General features: G+C 55.9%; 1 protein-coding gene across 1 annotated transcript; it reads left to right on the forward strand.

Moving 5' to 3' along the window:
• Positions 1 to 236: 236 nt before the first annotated feature.
• Positions 237 to 15,833, forward strand: RND2 (Rho family GTPase 2; the record flags this gene model as incomplete). Its single annotated transcript, XM_080633351.1, has 5 exons — positions 237 to 338; positions 433 to 520; positions 11,884 to 11,993; positions 14,719 to 14,853; positions 15,585 to 15,833. The coding sequence occupies 5 exons, from the start codon at positions 237 to 239 to the stop codon at positions 15,831 to 15,833; spliced, it is 684 nt and encodes a 227-aa protein (XP_080489477.1).
• Positions 15,834 to 19,236: the final 3,403 nt, after the last annotated feature.

A 19,236-nucleotide genomic window follows, 5' to 3' on the forward strand; every position in this document is an offset into this window, starting at 1 on the left:
GGTGCGGCGGGAGGTGGCGGACGGGGGGAGCCCCCGCGGGGCCGTGCCCGACCCCCGGCTCTGGCCCCTGCTCCGAGCCTGGGGGGGCCGCGGAGGGCGGAGGGCGGCGGGGGGCGGTGCATCCCTGCCCAGCGCCGGCTCCGCTCCGCGCCTGGTTGGTGCCGCCGGGGCCGGGGGCGCGGCCAGGCCGGGAACGTCCCGGTAAAGCGGCGGCGCGGGCGGCGCGGTCCCGCACCATGGAGGGGCACCTGGCGCGCTGCAAGATCGTGGTGGTGGGGGACACGCAGTGCGGCAAGACCGCGCTGCTGCACGTCTTCGCCAAGGACTGCTACCCCGAGGTGTGCGCGGCCGGGCGGGCGCGGCGGGGCCGGGCTCGGTTTGGCTCGGCTGGGCTCACCTCTGCTCACCTCTGTTCTCCCTCCGTCCCCCCAGAGCTACGTGCCCACCGTCTTCGAGAACTACACGGCCAGCTTCGAGATCGACAAGCAGCGCACCGAGCTCAACATGTGGGACACCTCAGGTGGGCCGGGGGCTGCGCGGGGGGGTGCGGCGGGACCGGGACAGGGTCTCCCCCTCCCTGAGCTCCAGCAGCCTGCGAGCCCCCGCCCGGGGCCCGGGCAGCCCCCACCGGCGCGCTGGGGAGGCTCCGGTGCCGCATCCGCGGCGGAGCGGCCCCATCCGTGTCCGCGCAAGGATGCACCGAGTGAGGGGCGAGGAGGGGACGAGGCGCAGATCGAGGAGAGCCCTCGCCGTGGGGAGGGATGCGCTGCCCTTCACTGCCCTTTGCCGCGGAGCCCCTGGGGGTTCTGTGCCGGGTTTTGGTCTGGTTTGGTTGTGCCTCTTCATGTCCTGTTGTGATGCTGCATGAAGCCTTCGTCACAGCAGCCTCAGCCCATCGGGACCCTTCCCAAACTTGGTGCTGCTTTGTATGGAGGGGCAGATTAAATCGAATCGCACAACGGTTTGGTTTGGAAGGGACCTTAAAGCTCATCAAGTTCCAACCCCGTGACACAGGCAGGGACCCCTTCCACTAGACCAGGTTGCTGCAAACCCCGTCCAACCTGGCCTTGAACGCTGCCAGGGATGGGGCAAGGGGGTTGCAAACAAAGTGCTTGATGCAAAGCTAATAAAAATGCTGGCATCCAGCAAAGTTCACGTGCACTTTTTGGTTTGCCCCTGACAAGCTTTTTAGGCTGTTCTATACACATGGTGCAGCTGAATGCTGTGCTCTGTTAATGTACGTACATCGGAGACTTGCTGATGCTCTTTCCCTGTCATTTCTGGAGTCCTTATGTCCTCTCAGTCTCCAATAGCAATAGCAAATTGAAACGTGACCTAGGACTTTCTTGGCTCTTGTACACTCAAATTCCTTGCTGTGATTGCACATCCATCAAATTACAGCTGTAGTACGCGCACAGCTTTACCTGGAGTAGTGGCTTTACTGAGGCTTGGACTAACTCTAACATGTAAAATGTGTTTGAGTCTGCTCTGGGCCTTTCTGACCCATGAGCTCTTGCTTTTGCTGCTTTTTATTCCCTGAAATGAAAAAGGGTCTTTTGCTTTGCCCACACGATGTGTGCTGGGATGTGAGCCACAAAGATGCTGGCTCCTGGGGCAGCTTTTGGTGCTGGTGCAGTGGATGAAGCGTTGGCTCCCAGCATTTGACTGGGAGCTGTGCCTGAAGTGCAGAGCAGTGGCTGTGACTTGGGAATCATTACGTGGTGGATGGTGCTGGGCTGCATGTCTGTGTGAAGTCCCATGGGAAGAGTGAAGCCACCCCAGTCTCCCAGGGCCTTCCCGCAGAAGCTGGAGCTGCTCCAGTGGGGTGAGTGCTATCGGGGTGCATGGGAGTGAGGGTGTCCCCGTGCATCACCCACAGCGCGATGCCCCTTGGCTGTGAGGCCTTCTGCGGCCTGCTAGAGGGGCTGCGAGAGGCATCTTTGTTAGGGAGGCTTTGCTCCAAGTGTCTATTTGACATGGAAAACTTCCCCGTTTGAGTGTGTCGAAGTGCGTGTGATGACTTGTCTGCTTTTCAGGAATTCTCCAGAACGCTTGGCTTTGATCTTACAAATGTCAAAAGAAAAAGCTATGATAGAAAGTCTTTAAAGCTGTGTAGAAGTATCTGATACCTGCATCTGATGCTCACGAAATTCGACAAAAGACGTAAGTTTGTCTAATATTTATCTCTCCAGCCAAGACAAAATGGACCTTGATTCCTTCTCCCTTCTCCGTATGGAAGAGTGTAAGACCTTTTTAACAGCTTTCTTGTCCTTTTCCAGATACGTTCCCTTCTGTTGTAGCTTTGATTTGAAGTACATAGGAGCTAGTTCTTCACTAAGTGAGCATGCAAAGCAATGCACCCTCGTAATCAAACTGGTGTTTGCAGCTGTAGACTGCACGCTGCTGTTGATACCCTTTGGCACAACAGCGAAGCAGCTGAGCTGCAGAGCTCATTGCCCTCCCCACGCAGGATTATAGACACTGGGGTGCGCTTTCCCTTGTCCCTGTGCTACCTCCTGTCCGTTTTAAGCAGCTTTGCACACAGGGGCTTCTTGTTCGTGACAAATTCCATCCCAGCAAGAGCGAGAAGGGAGGTGCTGGGAAACTGCTCCCCCCTCCTCTCAGGTTTGCCCTGGTTTAATTGTTTTACTTTAAACTCTTGCCACCTCTTAGCTGAGTGACTGGAGCTGAAGGGCTCCTCCAGAAGCCAGACCTTGGCAGAGGAGCTGGCTATGAGTTAATTCATCTGAGTTCCTCCTGCCCCATAGTTGTGGACATGGTTGGAGGCTCTGGAAGCTGTGCAGGGTGAGCTGAGCATCGTCCAGCAGCAGTGCTGGGGCAAGGACAGGCTGCCTGGAAAACTCCCTTCCTTGGGACCAAGCGTGGCCATGGCCTGCCTGGAGCCCTGCTGCTGATCCCTGTACAAACAGGAATGTTGTCCACTCCCTGGGGCTGATAGAGGTGCGTTGGAAAATGCACCTTTCAGGATGAATGTGCCCCTCCTGCTAAGTGGCAAATGCAGGCTCTGACATTAGCAGCTGCCAGGCAGTAAATCTGGTTAGAGAAATGCTGCCATAGGGTGGACAGAAGTGATGGGGGAACTGAATGGCTCCCAAATGGCTCTGTTTTCCTTTAAAAGCCATACAGGACGGACAGGGTTTTTGCTTTCCAGGGGACACGGTGCTTTGCTGCTCCTCCTGCTCTGGCAAATTCCTTCTTTGTTGCCTGTTGGCCAAATGTGCTCAGTGCAGAAGCCGCACGGTGCTGGTATCTTATGGCAGGGTGAAACTCCTGTTTGACAGGATGCCTGGTGGCTTGGGAGTGCTGCTCCCAAAGGGCTGGGTGCCTCCCAGACCCGCAGTGCTGGTCCCAGCCCTGTCAGGAAGGGCTTTCATCCTCGCAGCCAGGTGCAGGGAGGTTTTGATGGTTTTGATCACCAGCGATGCTTTACAAGGAGGAGGCGAGATTCATTTCTGTGCTTCAGAGGTGTAAAAGGGAGCGCAGTTACCAGTAGGTGTGCACTGGGCGGGTGGGTTTTCACCATGCAGTGCCTGTGTTCCCTGTGGGATCGGGGGGTGCCCAGGGCTCTGTCCTGCTCTGGTGGGAGCAGAGCTGCTGCGGTGCTCAGCAGGTGTCCGGTGCTCCTGAGCTCCCTCCTTCCCAGGGACCAGCTCTTGATGCTTTCCCAGGGGGACTCGGGCATTGCCCATGGATGCGCTGCCCCAGCTCCGGGCCGATCCGATGCCTTGCTGGGGAGAGATGGGCACGGCCAGGGTGCTCCAGCACCAGAACTGGCAGGTCTGGGGCTTTGCTCTCTACCTGGGTGGGGGTTTGGTTTGTTGCCAGTAATGATGGGGAGGAAGCTGCTCTCTGCATGGCAGCCTGGGCCCAGTTCTGTGCTTTTGGTTCACGGCCCTTTGTGCCCAGAGGCTCTTGTCCACCTTCTGTGTCCTCAAAGTGCAGGCAGGGCAGTGATGTGACCTGATGTAGCTGCTCTGCTGATGCAGATCCCGATGCGGGGTAGAGCTGCCTGGTTCTGGTAGGGGCATCTGTGCCAGTGGCTCGGGGTGGGGGGGACCAGGCCTGGCGTTGTGCCTTGCACATTATCATTGCTGCCTTGGAAAGCTGCTGGAGAGGCCATTCCTGTCCTTTTGTGGACCAGCAGGATGCACTGCTGCCAAGAGCCACAGCGTCTACCTCAGCCTGTGCCACTGCAGAGACCAGTGCCCATGGGTTCAGCAGTGCTGCCTTGCTCCCCCTGTGCTGCAGCTCACAACAGGGGACTTGCACGGCTGCCAGGCCTTTGCCAGAGCTTCTGTCTCTCAAGCAGATGTGCTTTCAAGTCAAGAATAACACAGTGAGTTGCAAATCCCCCTCCACCTCCCTCTTTGCCTGTACTCAGCAAACAGTCTGCCTTCGTGTGGCCTGTGTGGGAACCTAGACTGTGATAACAGATCCTTCTTTAGGGGAACTACCCAGGAATGTTGATTAGATTAGAGCTGAAAGGGGCTGAGTTTAGCAATGGCATCTCCATGGATGCTGAGGCTGTGCCTGGATTCCCAGCGTGCGGCTCCGGGATTGCCATGGCTGCCTCTTCCAGTGTGCAAGCGCGAGCTCTCTCTTGGGAAAGAGTTCAATGCCACTTGCACTCGGAGGCAGAGAAAAAATGTGGAGCTGCCCTTTCCATACCAAAATAGCTCCTCCCATGCTCCGGGTTGAGGCTGGGAGCCCGAAACCGGCGTAGTTATGTTCTGCCTCAGCACAAACACACAGCTAAACCTAAAAATATGTGCAGCTGGGTCACGTTCTCAGGCGGGTCAGTAACCACGCACAGGCTCAAAGAGTTGCAGCAGAAGCAATGCTTGTGCTGGAGCAGGTGGAGGATGCGCCTCAGAAGCCGGGGCAGGACAGGCCCTGGGCAGGGAGAGGGGCTCAGGTGGAGGCTGCAGCTCCTGCACTGCCCTGCACAAGGGCAGCATCGTCCTTTCTCCCTTACGGATGCGGGAGGCTCGGCCTCCGTGGGGTATCCTGGGAGCCACGGGAGCGGTGCCATGGTGACAACTTGCAGGCAGGAATGGGCTGGCTGTGGGCTGGGTTGGCTCCCGGCTCTGATGCAGCCCCTTTCCCGCAGCACAGAGCTGATCCGTGCTCTCCCATGGGCAAGGACAGCGCTGCTGTGCTCTCCCCTGCGGCTCCTGATGCTGCTTTAACACTGGTTTAATGCATGTTTAGGGTAAGTGGAAGCTTCTTATCGAGGCGGTCACACACAGAGACCTGCAGAAACTCCCTGGAGCAGCGCAGTCACACCCTGCCCTCTGCTTGTGCTGACTTGCCTTCCCAATAGCCTTCACCCTGCGTGGTGCCAGGGATGCTCCTCCTGCCCCACCAAGCTGTGCCAGTGTGCTTTGGGATGGCAGGAGGCTTTGTGGAGGCAAGAGCTGTGAAGGACTGGGCAGCATCCCCCCCGTGCCATGGGCAGTGAGGACATGGGCACAGCTTTCATCTTGCCCCACATTCTGCAGATTGCATCTCCTCTGGATTAAACTTCCCCAGTGCACGGGCCCAGCCTTTGCTGCGGGGAAAAGCCTTATCTGGTGGCTGAGCAGTCAGGGAGGGGTCTGCTGCTTACGCACAGCAAACCTGGAACATGCAACCTTGCATAAAGGTAATTGTGTTTGTGCAGCCCTCGGATGCGTTCCCCGAAGCCAAAGCTGTGCTGTGGGAATCTGTTGCCACTCCTAGTGCTTGCTGTACCCAGAGGAAGGGTGACAGGCAGGTTGTGGCAATGCCAGCTGCCCTTGTGACATGGCAAGAGGGCCAGGAAGGGGCTTCTGGCTCCTGTTTGTCTCCCTTGTCCGCTGCCGCAGGCATGACCTCCAGTGTGCATGTGGGAAGCCTGGATGAGCTGCTCAGGCTGCCTCTGCAGCCCCAGAGATGCCAGCAGGGACTTCCTCAAGGGGCTTCCAGAGCTTCCTCCAATTGCCAGAGTGAGGTTTGCATCTGAGCAAGCTCCTCTGAACCTTTAGGGTAGAAGAGGGGAGACTGAGATGAGCTCTTAGGCAGAAGCTCTTCCCTGTGAGGGTGCTGAGGCGCTGGCCCAGGGTGCCCAGAGAAGCTGTGGCTGCCCCATCCCTGGCAGTGTTCATGGCCAGGTTGGACACAGGGGCTTGGAGCAAGCTGCTCCAGTGGAATGGGTCCCTGCCCGTGGCAGGGGTTGGAGCTGGAGGAGCTTTAAGGTCCTTTCCAACCCAAACCAGGCTGGGATTCCATGAACCTGTGTGAGCTGCGTATGTGAGATAGGGCACAGGATCCGGAGGAGGCAGAAGGACCCTGTGCCTGCCTGGGCTGGGGATTCCTCTGCCAGTGAATCCAGCAGAACAGCCTCCTCCTGAGCAACAGGTTTCCAGTAATCAGCTCCGGAGAGGGGCCTGGGAATGCCACCTCAGCCTGTGCAAATACCATTCCCTCCATCCTGATCATGTCCATCCTGCATCCGTGCCGGCTGGGCTGTATGGGAATTTACTCATTTTCGTGTGTGCACTGTAAGAACTGGGAGCAGAGGTTGATTGTCCAAGGTGAGGAGCAATTGTTTCAGTCATGCATTTTCTAGGTGATTGCTTGCTCCATGACATGGAACAACTTCCTTCTTCCCCACACTTGAGGGGGTTGCAGGGATGCTGTGCAAGAGGAATGCCATGGTCCAGCCATGAGAGAAGCTTGTGCACGTCCCAGGGCCAATGGCTGTGCCGTGCTTGATGTCCCTTGGAAGCCTGCACTAGGGGCAGTTGCAGTTCCCTCTGCTGCTCTCTCCTTCCTTCCAGCTTTGCTGGATGCCTTGTCTTTGGACTCAGTACAGCCAGAGCCTGTCACTACCAGTGTCTGTCACCAGTGCTTTGGTGTATTAATTCCCATCTCTGCCACTTATCCCTCTCCAAGCTGGGCTCTAATGAGCGCTGTATCCATGTCACAAATGTGTTTTATATCAGTGGGACCTGCATTATCCTCCCCTTCCAGACAATAATCAGCCAGGGAGGACCGGGGATCTTTCTGTCTCTGAGCCCCGGCTGAGCTGGGACCCGCAGGGTGCTCAGCAATATTGCAGCAGTTTATCAATCTTCAGACAAAGAAACCTCCTGATTTGCTTTCCGAAGGAGGGTCTGGTTTCACACTGAGGACAAAGCCGGCCTCTGGACTCGGGGTGCTTCAGTTCTTTGTCTCCCTGATGTGCATCTGCTGCAGTCTGGAAGGCGGCAATGGCTTGTTGCTTGGCCTCCTGTTTATAGGGCCCATCAGCACTGATGACACAGGGAATGAGGAGGGCATTTGCATACCCTGCTCTGTCCTGTGCCAGGCCTGCAGAGCCATTCTCTATCAAATCTTGCCTTCTGCCTTTATAAAGGCAACTAAAGCATTCAGGCAGGGCCCTGTATCCGCAGGGCTGTCCGTGCCTGTGGGCCATGGGGAGCTGCTTGTCAGCTTGGGTAAAAGGATCACGGAAGAAAAATGCCTTTCATAGTCTGTCCCCAGTAGGATAAAGGGACCGGGCATGACCTTTGGGGCTGTTTAACTCTGATCTCCAGTGTTCCCTGGGGCTGAATTCCTCCTCTCCCTCTGCTGTAGACTCTGCCATTGTTTCCCTGCACCCATTTCCCCTTTTCTGGCAGTGGGAAGTATTTTCAGATGACTCTGTGCCCTCTGGTTGCATCTGCAGAGGAAGTGGGAGCTCTGGAGCATCCTGGATGGCCCGGAACAGCAGCTGAGATTCCTGCGGGCTCTCCATGGGGACTGGCCCCTCTGTGCTGGGCTGGCCGGGGTCTGTGCCTGCACTGGGGAGCCCTGGGGCTCAGCTCCTCGCTGGGGCTGGGTGAAGGATGGGGGCACCCACCAGAAGCTGCAGCCCCATCCCGAAGCAGCCGGGTGCATTGTTCCTGCCCTGGGAATTGCACAGAGGTCTCGTTTTCCGCCTTAATGGTGTGATATAAATGAAATATGTTGTTATTATTATTAACACCTTCATCATCATCTGCCTTGGCAGAGGAATGAGTAATGGTGTTCATTGACACCTCATGTAATATTAACCAGGTCTGGAGCACTCAGGTGTGGAAAGTGTGCAGTGATTGAATGTGAGCATCCTCCTCACACATCAGAGCAGCTGCCCAGCATGGGGAGGTGGGAAGGGGGCTCAGAGCTGTGCCTCTGCATGCAGGGCCTTTGCTTCTAGTAAGCAGTTGCTCAGATGAACTTCTCTTGCAACTGAAAAGCTGTGAATTCAGCTCCAGAAAGCCCTGCTAACCTCAGGAAACCCTGAGCGTGTGTGCTGGTGCTGAGCAGCTCCCAGGGACCTGAGCCCTGATTGGGAAGCACTGGAGGGCCATGTGGCCGGTGAAGCTCAGTGAAGGGTGGTTTGGACCCATGGCAGTGGGGGAGTGTCTGATGCTGGCTGAGAGGTGGTGCAGGCTTCTTGCCATGCATGGGGAGAGGATAGCAAGAGAGCTTTGCCTTGGCTCTTGCTTCGGCAGAGGACAAAGGCCTGGCTGAGCTGGCAGTGGGATTTGTCTGGCAATAAAGACGTCCCATGTAGTCTCTGAAGCCACTGCTCCCAGCATTGCTGCACAGGGAGGTAACCTGGAGCAGTCTGGGCTTGTTGATGCAGCACTCAGTAAAGCTGGGATGTATTTCTGCTTCATTCTGTGAAGGATGCTCGTGGCGGTCCCCGCAGAAAGCAGCATGTGCCACAGCGTCGCTGGCTCTATGGGGAGGGTTCACAGCGAGTCCTCCAAGGCAAGTGCAATGCTGAAAGATTTAGGTCTTGGCAGTGCTCATCTCTGTTCCAAGCCAGAGCTGGCTGGGGCTGCAGGAGCCCCTCACGGCACAGAGCATGGCTCTGCGTGCGTATTTGCTTTCCTGGTTTGTAATATGCTATTGTTGGAAGCAGGGTGCCCATGGGAGGAGGCTCATTATCTCTCAGGACAGCTAATAAGGAACAAATGTAGATTAACGCTGCGTTGGTAGAGATGAAACAGCACGTTTCAGCCCCCTGCCCGTGAGTGGCATCGCTGAGTGGCAGTGCCAGGCACTGAGGAGCTGCCAGCTGATGGGAAAGAGGAGCTGCTCCTGGTGCCACCCGCCCCGGATTTCAGACTACAACTGCGTGGGTTTATGTTTAAGCTGGGTTTTGGTTGCTCCAGTTTAATCACCAACAGATGCTCATAGGGTCTGCTTCTTGCAAACCTGGGTGCCAAGAGGGAGAGTGACTCATGCAGTGGAGGAAGGTTGGATCTCGGGTTCCTGTGTATTCGGAAATGCCTCTGTGGGGTCTTGCTTGGAGGATCTGAGAGGTGTCAAGTGCTCAGAAGCAACAGAACTGCAGACCTGGAGCTGAGGGCACTGAGGCCTTTGGAGGCTTTTGTGTTTTGGGGTGGCTCTTTTTTTTAGCTGTAGTACTCAATGAAAAAGCAACAGATGCAAAACCTGGAGGAATAATCTCCCCAAAGGGATTTCCTGATTCAGTAAAGACACAGAAGCATCAAATCCCAGGTTGGATGCTGGCACCATTCCTGGCCCTGGGGTGGGGATGGCGGTGGCTCTGCAGGGTGACAGAGGGGCTGCGGGCTCTGTGCCGAGGAGCTGGCTGGCTGCTGAGGGAGCAGCAGGTTGCTATGATACAGTTTGCTGTGGCAATGTCTGTGCTGAATGGAGCCAGAACCACCTCTACAAAAGGAGCATTCCTGGGCTGGGAGGGGGCAGATTTATCTGCAGTGTTTATGTAAAGCTGAGGAGCTGCAGGGAGAGGATGTGTGTGGGAATGCTTTCCTGCAGCGTGCGCTGGGGCCCCTGTCTGGAGGCAGATCCCCTTATGCGCGGTGGGATCTCAGATAAAGGACTCAGCAAATCCAAGTGCAGATCAGTGCTGGATCTCGCATCCCATCCGGTAAACCCAGGCAGGAGACTGACAGCTCGGTTCAAAGGGGAGCTCAGCTCCGCCAAGCTTGGTGCTGCCTGCGGGGCAGCTGGGTCACCTTGCTGTGCTGCAGCAGGATGCGAGGCAGCAGCTCCCCGGTGCCAGCTCTGCCCATCACGCTTGGGAGCAGCTTGAGCCTGAAGCGAGGTCAGGGATCGCTGTGCCTGGGATGCGGGGTCACCTCGCTGGGTACCAGCCTGCATCCCCTGTCCTCGGAGCCAGCCAGGGCGCCGCAGGGACTGGCTGCTTTCCATGCAGGGAACATGACTTTCCCTCTAGGAAGACGGCTGCGCTTTGCAGAGGTCAGGGTCTGCTTCTTCTGAGCTGCATCCCAACTGCTGCTCTTCCCAGTGGCTTTGCAGGGACAGAGACCCGCGCTGTGGCTTCTCCTGATGGGAGCAGGGATGTGCCGGGTGCCTTTGCTCCTGGGGCTGGCAGCAGTGTGGTGTCTGGAGATACCTGTAGCTGGTTTTGCCATGAATCCAAACGCTCTGGAGCTGAGCAGGGCTTGGGAAGACGCAAAGCAGCCCTCAGCCTGCCCTGTGCAGTCACGGCTGGGTCTGCTCCCCTGGCAGAGCTTTGCAGAGGTATCTGGGGTGTTCGCAGGGCACGTGGCATCCTTTGCTGTGCTGGAGGGGCTGTACCCCGCTGTGATGGATGCAGTTGTGAGCCCCTGTGCAGACAAGAGCCCGGGTTGGAGCTCCCGCGGAGGATCAGCCTGTTCTGCTCTCACACTTATCCCAGGCAGGTTCCTGGGAGGCATCAGCTGCCATCATCCGTAATTCATCAAGGAGCCACTGACACCTGGTCTGGGTGCTCCACCTCTTCCCGGGGGGGGGAAAGTGCCTGGGCCGGGCATCCTGAGGGGCCACGGCAGGAAGCGCGTCCGGTTTCCTTGGCCTTGGGGTGGGCGATGCTTGGGGAGGAGCAGATTCAACAAGGACTCTGGTGTCTCTGCTTCCCCTTTGCATAAACAAACATCTGCTTCTCACCCCTCCAGGAAGCTGAAGCCCATTGTAAAGCCCAGTATAAAACCGAATCAGTGTTTGTAAGTAGCAAGGAGCCCGTTGCTCCGTTGCTGTTGACTGAGGCATCCGCAGTTGCACACAGAACACACCTCAAACAGCATCGTTGTGGGGCAATGACTTGAATGCCTGGAATGTTCATTGAAGGTGGGTGTGTGGCAGAAGCTGGGCAGGATTCAGGCTGGGCTTTCTGCTGCTCAGGGAGAAATCCTGCAGAACACAGAGTCATCCTCTCCAATTTACAGCTTGCTCACCAAAACCTGGCACATCTTTTATGTACCACAAAGAATGTGTCTGACTTTTCCCAGCACAAACCCAGAGTACAAGGCAGTTCTTTTTATACGTGTCTTCAGTTCTCACCATCCGTGTGAGCAAGCTCTCGTGTATAAAGATAGCTAGAGAGGACAAAAAATAGCACAGCGTTCCCTGTCTTCTCTCAGCTGCACTTTTCCACCATTAGTAGTGCAGCAACTGTATGACAATAGGATACATACGTACAATAGCAGTGGTGGAGAGGCATGTGCTGCTGTCTAGCCTTGCAGCCCTTCCAAGCTCTGGCATCGCAACTTCATCGCTTCTTCCTTGCCAGACATTTAGTAAGGAGGGAGAGAGATGCAAACCTTGCCTTTATTTCCACTCTGCACCGGGATAAATGCAAGAGCACAAAACCTCTGACTTCTGCACCTAAACGAAGGGACCACGTCCTCTGCAGAACCTGGCAGTGTCTGGTCACTGGTTGGAAGTTTGGGTCAACGTCCTCTGGCTCTTGGCAGAGCAGTTTGCACCATGCGGCAGCGCCTGCAGTGCCTGGCAGAGGGCTGGGGTCCCAGCCTGCCCGTTCAGGTAGTATCATCAGTGGGGTGGGATGTGCTGCTCACGGGCTGCTCCTCTCCTCAGGCTCAGCGTACTACGATAACGTCCGTCCCTTGGCCTACCCGGACTCGGATGCTGTGCTCATCTGCTTTGACATCAGCCGCCCGGAGACCCTCGACAGCGTGCTCAAGAAGGTGAGTGCCCAGCGTGCTTCTACCTGGTGAGATGGGTCCCCTGCAGCAGCACCATTCCTGCTTCCTGGGGCTGCCATCAGGGCTAAAAGCCTTGGCTGGAGTTAAGGTCCTCACATGAGGACGGTTGTGCTCGGATGAGGATGCTGCTGCTGATCCCTCCATGGTCTGTGCAGAAAGCCAATATTTCCATTTGAAAGGAGCCCAGTGAATGGGAGCTTGCAGCATGGAGAGGGGGAGATCTGTGTGTATGCATACATACAAATGTGTGGACAGAGAAGTGTAGGGCATTTGTTCTGTTTTTCATGAAGACCTTGGAAAGTGCTGTGCATCTCTTGTTAGCGTAACCACCAATGGGTATGCTCTGGGTTGCTTGCAGCAGTTGAGAAGTGGCCCCTGGTGCAGCTTCCATGCAAGCAGAGAGCTCAGTTTTTCGGCTGTCCCCTCAGCTCAGTGTCTGCACAGTAAGAAAGACATCAGTCACTTCCCTGCAGCTTGACGACAAGAAGGGTTCAGAGCTGTGGCACTGAATCTCAAAGCTGTGAATGAATAAAAGGAGATGGCACAGTGCCACTGGGCTGGATGGCACATGGGGCCCTGAGCACCGTCTGCCCTCGCATTGCTCAGTGGCCATGCTCCACGGTAGCATGAGGGTTAGCACCTTCCAGGACAGCAGGTACCTCCAACCAGCAGGTCCCTGAGAGCCCCACTGACCCCCGGCCATTCACATCCCTTGGTCTGTCTGTCCCCTGCTTCCTCCCATGGAACCCAAGGAGCTGTGGTTTCGGTGAGCTCACAGCTGAGCAGCAGAGCTGCAGGGCGCTCACTGCTCCTTTCCCAGGGCTGAGTTTTGTCTGGCATCTCATTTGTGAGGCTCTCTGAGACACCGAGGCGTGACAGGCACGGCAGGGCAGGGATGCTGAGGCTGTTCTCCGCAGCGAGCCCCGGGCTGGGTGGCCACTGCCCGAACCAGTCCCGTTGTACCGACTGCCCCTTTGGCCTCTCCACATCTTGCCAGACGTTGCTGGAGCAAGTGCCTCTTATTCAGTCGCTGGGAGGGCTGAGAAGTGGGTCTGTGTCTCCGAAGTGTCCTGGTGAGGGCACAAAGACCCTTCAGATAACTCCGGTCAATGGCTCAGTGTTCGCTCCCGAAGCAGGGCTGGGGTGCTGAGCGTGCTGGGTGGAAGGAGGCGTTTCATGTGGACTGAAAGGATTCACAGCTCAGCTTGGCACTCAGCAGAATAATAATGCAAGCAAATCACTTGTACCTTAATGAGATGCGAACCCAGCAATAATTAGCGGGGTTGGGATTTATTTATGCCTCTCTTCACACTCTTCGTGCGAGTCCACGTTGCTCAGTGCATGGTCTTCCCTGTGCAGCCTCGCAGATGCTTTGAGTGCTGTTAGGCAATGTCTCTTTGATACGGTGACTTAAAATAAAACCTAATTCACAGGGGATTTCTCAAGTGCCTCCGAGTAGATGCCGTGTTTCCTTTGGTGCAGGCTTGCAGCCTATGAAGGTGAGGAAAATTCCTAAGACACCATGAAGTTGAAATGGGTTTTAGCTTTTGATATCAGGCGAAGAAGCAAAGTAACGCTCCCTATGCAAGCCTTAGGCAAAAATGCTAATTCAGCAGAGGAAATCTTTATTCTTCTTGCTGCCCTTGTGATGCCCGGGCTGCCTGTGCAGCATGTACACTGGAAGGGAAGGAGAATGCAGACAAGCAGCTCTCCATGTCACACAAAGCAGGTTTCTGGGGGGTGATGCCCTCACTCTCACAAGTCTCCATAGCGTAGCAAACCTTTGGCTCCCTCAAGAGTCAGTCGTGTGAGAGGAGGGTGGCACCTCTCTGCTTAGACAGGGAGCCTCTATCATCACAGAGAGCCCTGACCTCTGCCTGGTGAGAACAGACCCTGCAGCTCAGTCCCTTCGGGAGTTTCCATCCTTCAGGTAAATGAGGGTGCTTGAATTCCTGCTCTGAAAGAGCCGCATCCTCCTCTTCTTGCGGCTGTGCTGGCTCTTGACACCAGAAGCTGTGCTGCCCATGCGCTGGGGATGCGTGTGGGTCCTGGTGGATGGATGTCCCTGGCAGCAGGGGATTTGGGTTCATGGCCAAGACACTTGAGCCCATCTCCTGGTACTTTGCAGTTGCTTTGGTCTGATATTGGTTGAATGAAATTTGGGTCCTTCTTGGCACTGCCTTTCCCCACCAGCTCATGGACACTGGGCTGTGGGCTTGGTTTTCCTTCCCCTTCTAATTGCCTAGGGCATATGCTTAACCATCAGTGAGTGCAGCAGGGAATCGCTGTTTCCAAGTGACATCTTTAGCCAGGAGTAATCTCCATTTATCATCTGCCTCCTCCTTTAGAAACACTACATAAGTAAGCAGGGTGTTGACAGGCTGATGGGGTCTGCCCTGGGGGAGGTCGTAGGTGATGGTTGATTTACTGCTGTGGCCACTTAGCTGCAAATTGGGCATTAACTTTTGGAACTCTGAAAGGAGTCATTGGTGCGAAGGAAGTGGATGTTTGATGTGGCCTTCTCCTGCCATTGCTTCAATTCTCCATCTCCCTGGCTGTAGTTATGCCCTGAATATTGTAATGTCTTTAACACGTGGCTCCCAATAACAAGCAAATGATGGGTGTGCTGAGCAAAGAGCTCCCCGTGACCGTGGGCTCTCCAAGTGTCTCATCCCTGAGCGCCTTCTCCCTCTTGTCCCCTCCGCAGTGGCAAGGGGAGACTCAGGAGTTCTGCCCCAACGCGAAGATCGTGCTGGTGGGCTGCAAGCTGGACATGCGGACGGACCTGAACACGCTGCGGGAGCTCTCCAAGCAGCGCCTCATCCCTGTCACACATGAGCAGGTACGTTCAGCAGCCCCCCCACTGGCACTGTGCTGCAGGACCTACTGGGCAGGGAAGCGCAGCAGCAGATGAGCCACCATGCCCGGGTCTTGGTCTGAAGCTGGTTTATATTGGCTCATGGGTGCTGAGCTGCTCATGCTTACAGCGCTCTTCCCCAGCTCTGGCAGCCCTTGACCTATTCCTGATGCTCTGCACAACAGCCTCCTTGTTAGTAGCTGAAAAGTCTTCCCTCGGATGCAGTGGAGATGCCTGGTTTGACAAGTTGGACTGGCTAAAGGGGAGCGTTGTGCTCCTGCAGCTCCTTCTGCTCCAAGTGACTCTGCTGTTGGGGAGCACTGCTGGGGATGGGGGAACCACGGCCGGGGGGTCTGGGATGTGCTGTGGCTCTCAGTGGACCCAACAATGTCTACGGGCTGGCTGCAGCCCCAGTATTTGGTGCACTCTGTGTTGCTCTGTGCCTGGCTCCACACTGTGCACAGCAGGTCCCAGGTAACTGTCCTGGTAAGCAGGGCTGTCCAGGACTGTGCTGCAGGGCTGGCACTGCCTTGGTGACAGGCACTTGGTAGCACTGTCTGCTGGGGAGGCCACCCTCGTATCTGGTGCTCTCACAGCGCTTTAGAGAGGTGATGAGTAAACGCTGTGGGCGCTCTGACAGGGCTGCAAAGGATGCTCTTGCAGAGTGCTGCTGTCCTAACCCGTTCCCTCTTCCCCCCGCTCCCTCCGGAGCACAGGGCAGCGCGCTGGCGCGGCAGATCGGGGCAGTGGCCTATGCAGAGTGCTCCTCCAAGGTGTCCGAGAACAGCGTGCGGGACGTGTTCCATGTGACCACGCTCGCCTCCGTCAACCGGGTGCACAAGAACTTGAAGCGCAGCAACTCCAAACGGGGACTGAAGCGGGCGTCACAGATGCCCGGCAGGACGGACTTACTGAGCGACACGGAGATCAGGAAAGACCGAGCCAAGAGCTGCTCCATCATGTGAAAACCCGGCTGTAAATAACGTGTGTGTGTTGTCCGTTTTGTACAGGAACTGGCTGAGACAAGGGCACGGTGCTGGCTGCGTTGCCAGCCTGCCTTTCCAAAGCCTTCCTCTCAAGTCCCTAGGGCTGAGCAAAGGTCCCAGCTGCAAACAGGGGTGCACCAGTTGCCCCTTACCATGGAGACTTCTGGGTTGGCTGCTGCTGCGCGGATTGCTTGGGGTGAAGGAGCCACTTGGCAGAGGAGTATTCAGGTGCTGGCAGGTCTGTGACTGGGTGAAATGGAGTGAAAGGGAGTGATCCTGTGTGTGCCACCCCTCCTGTTCCCATGGCCCAGCCTCTGTGCCTGTGTGCAGCTAAAACACACCGATAGCGTGGTGCTGTGCGGGACCTGGCCTGGAGGGTGGGAGATGGGCGCTGTTGCCAGCAGCAGAGCGCAATCAGAAGGTGTTCTTCCAGTCTTCCTTCAGCAGAGAAATGATGTTTGAGGTGGTGCTGCCTTGAGCTAGGCTGGACAGCAAATCACCATGGAAGGTGCGCGTCTGTGCCAGAGCTGGGAGGGATGGGATGTCCTGGGAAGGAACCTTAACCCGACACCACAGTAGCCCACCTCCTGCTGTAGATAGGTGGCTCTTTTCATGCTGTTTTAGGTCCTTGAACTCCATATGAAATGCAGCAGAGCGGATCTGGCTCCAGGGGCGAGGTCTATCCCAGTAGCTGCATCCTGTGGATTGTGGTTCCCTTCAGCAAGCAAATGCCGCTCAGGAGCTGGTGTCCCTGCTGCTGACAGCCTGGTTACTCGTCAGCCTGCTCCTGCCACGCTTCTGAGGCAGCAGACTGCATAACCATCCGTATGCTGCTCTTCACCCATTCCCAGCTGCAGCTTGTGTTGCATGGTGCTGTGTTTGTCTGCTCCAGGTAACCAAAAGGATTACACACGTGTCTGCACCCTGCCTCCACTGTGGCTGCGGGAGGGAAGGTGCTCGTTCCCCTCCTGCCTGCTGGAAGCCTCCTCCCACACCTCCCATTGCTTCTGCTGCTGTCCTCTCTAAATGCCTTTGACTACAGTGTTCGCCTTGACTTCATGTCACATAGACACTTTAAAGAATAAAGAATCTGCTCCATTGCCAGGTCCAGCTGTGTCAGTGGGTTCAGAAAACAAATAAACCTTGTTGGAAAATGCACAGCTCTCGACTCTGTTCATTTGTCATAGTCCGAACCAGGCATCCTCTCACGATGTCTTGCTGCCCAACCGCTATTTGTGTCCTAACGCATCTCTCTAGCTCTTGAAATACACTCACGCATACACCTGAGAGAAGAGCAGAGGACTTCACTGCATGTATTCATTTGGGGGCCGAAACACCTGCCTTGAATAACCTTACTCCATCCTGAATCCTCAAATGCTGTGGAGCATTTGCAGATTGCCTGTGCCTGCCTTAGGGGGATGATCACAGCTTCCGCACTGCGGCCTGTCTTTTCACAGCCACTGAGAAAGGCAGAGAACGAAGGACGCTGATGGTCCTTCAAACCTAGCAGCAAGCAGTCAATTCTCTACTGCTTCCAGCTACAGTGCACCTGGCGCCAATATGCCTCGAGGTTGGAGGTTTGGAGTAGGAGGAAGGTGGAGCTGTGCAGGAGGGCCTCAAGCATCCCCATCTTCAGTTTAGGGAGCTGTTTGTGCCATGTTGGGTGCTGTGCTGGTGCAGGCACACACTGCACACTGGCACACAGTGCTGTTGAGGCCAGAGGAAACACAAGGTGTGTGTGGGTCAAGCCTCGCAGCTCAGAAGCAATGAGCTGCATGAGCACTGTTCATTACAGTGGGCTGGTGGGGCTGGCTGTTAGCTTAGGGGACGGGGTACCCTTGACTCCTGCATCGCCAATGGAGGCAATCAGGTCCCCCAGATGAATGACTCAAATCACTACCAGTAGCTCCTGGTCTAAATCACAGCCTTGAGAGCTCTTGCTCAGCTGGGAGTGCTAGATCCTGGTCTAGCTTACATGGTGTGAACTCTCAGCTCTCTCTGTGCTGCTGAATGCCAGCTCGACACGGTGCCCGTCCTGGTGCAGTGACATCTCCAGCTCACAGGCATGGGACACGAGGATGCTCCACACACATGGGCTGCCTGTGGCAGATGAGTCAGCGCAGAGAAGGGAGGAACAAAACCATGCAGATGGAAGAAGTGGAACTGACACATAAAAGACAAGTGAGGAGGACTCGAGGCCTCTAATTACTGCCTACAGAAAAATCTATGAGCAACACTGCCAGTGCAGGTGTCCTGCCTAGGAAAACATTCCATCTCCATGGGGCCGGATGAGCAGCTAGCTGGGTGGGACAGACAGCCCCTTCAGTCTGCATCATGGCAGGAAGCAGTCTGCTCCTGAGTGTGGTACCTTGGTAACCCTCTTAAAGGCCAGCTCTCTCCCAGGAGAGCTCTGCACCGGCTGCTCCTGCAGGGATGGTGCCCCATCAGGATGCCCAGAAGCCCTCAGCTTCTGAGGAAGGATGCAAGCAGCAGGACCAGTAGCGATGCTCCGCTGCAGGAGGGGTTTGGGGAGGGTGAGGTCTGACACCAGGGCTGCACCATCCTGGGCTGGGCTCATGAGGGGGTCACTCAAGCGACAGAAGCAAAACAAAGGTGCAAGAGTTGGGTCTCTCAAGTCCTGTGTGGTTTTGTGCCCTCCCTGAGTGGGGTTTACCCACCTCACTTGTGTCTCCTGTGGCCCCAGCATCACTTGGCCTTTGCCAGCTCTTGGCAGCAATCTCTGTGCTCTGGCCAAAAGCAGCCGGGAGCCATCCCCACGTTTCAGCACACTGGAGCACAGATTTCCAGGAGGAATGTGGACACGAGTCCAAGCTGTGTTGGTGAGGACACAGACACTCCTTACTGAAAGGTTAGACCCTCAGACAACCCTACCAGGCTGCTCATGCCCTTTAGATGATCCTATCCCTAGCTCAGCAACATTCTCCAGCTATCACTGAAGCAGATACTAAGCATGGGACTGGTTTCAGCAATTTTGTGCTCAGAGGATTAGAAAGAGCACGAGGAGGTGCCACAGGGAGGAAGGCAGATGCATGAGGACACAGCCTGGTGTGACACTGCAGAGCAGTGTCAGTGCTGCGGTTTGTGCCTGTGCATGGGTGGGAAGAGATGAACACAGGAACCTGGCGCTGTGCTCGGCTCTAACCAGCACCATTAACCCCTCACAGTCATGGCAAATGGATAACGTGGAAAAGAGATGCCAGGATGAGAGGCCAGGAGAAGCACAGAGGAGACACTGGGCTCTGCTTTGGTTTTCAGGGCTGAAACCCCCTATATCTAAGAAGGGACTGAGAACCACTGATCCAAGGTGAAAATGGAATGGTAAGCAAACCACTTGCCTTTGCCATGTGTTTCCCCTGACCCC

This window comes from Psittacula echo (genome assembly GCF_963264785.1).
Source record: "Psittacula echo genome assembly, chromosome: 23".
Classification (NCBI taxonomy): Eukaryota; Metazoa; Chordata; class Aves; order Psittaciformes; family Psittacidae; genus Psittacula; species Psittacula echo.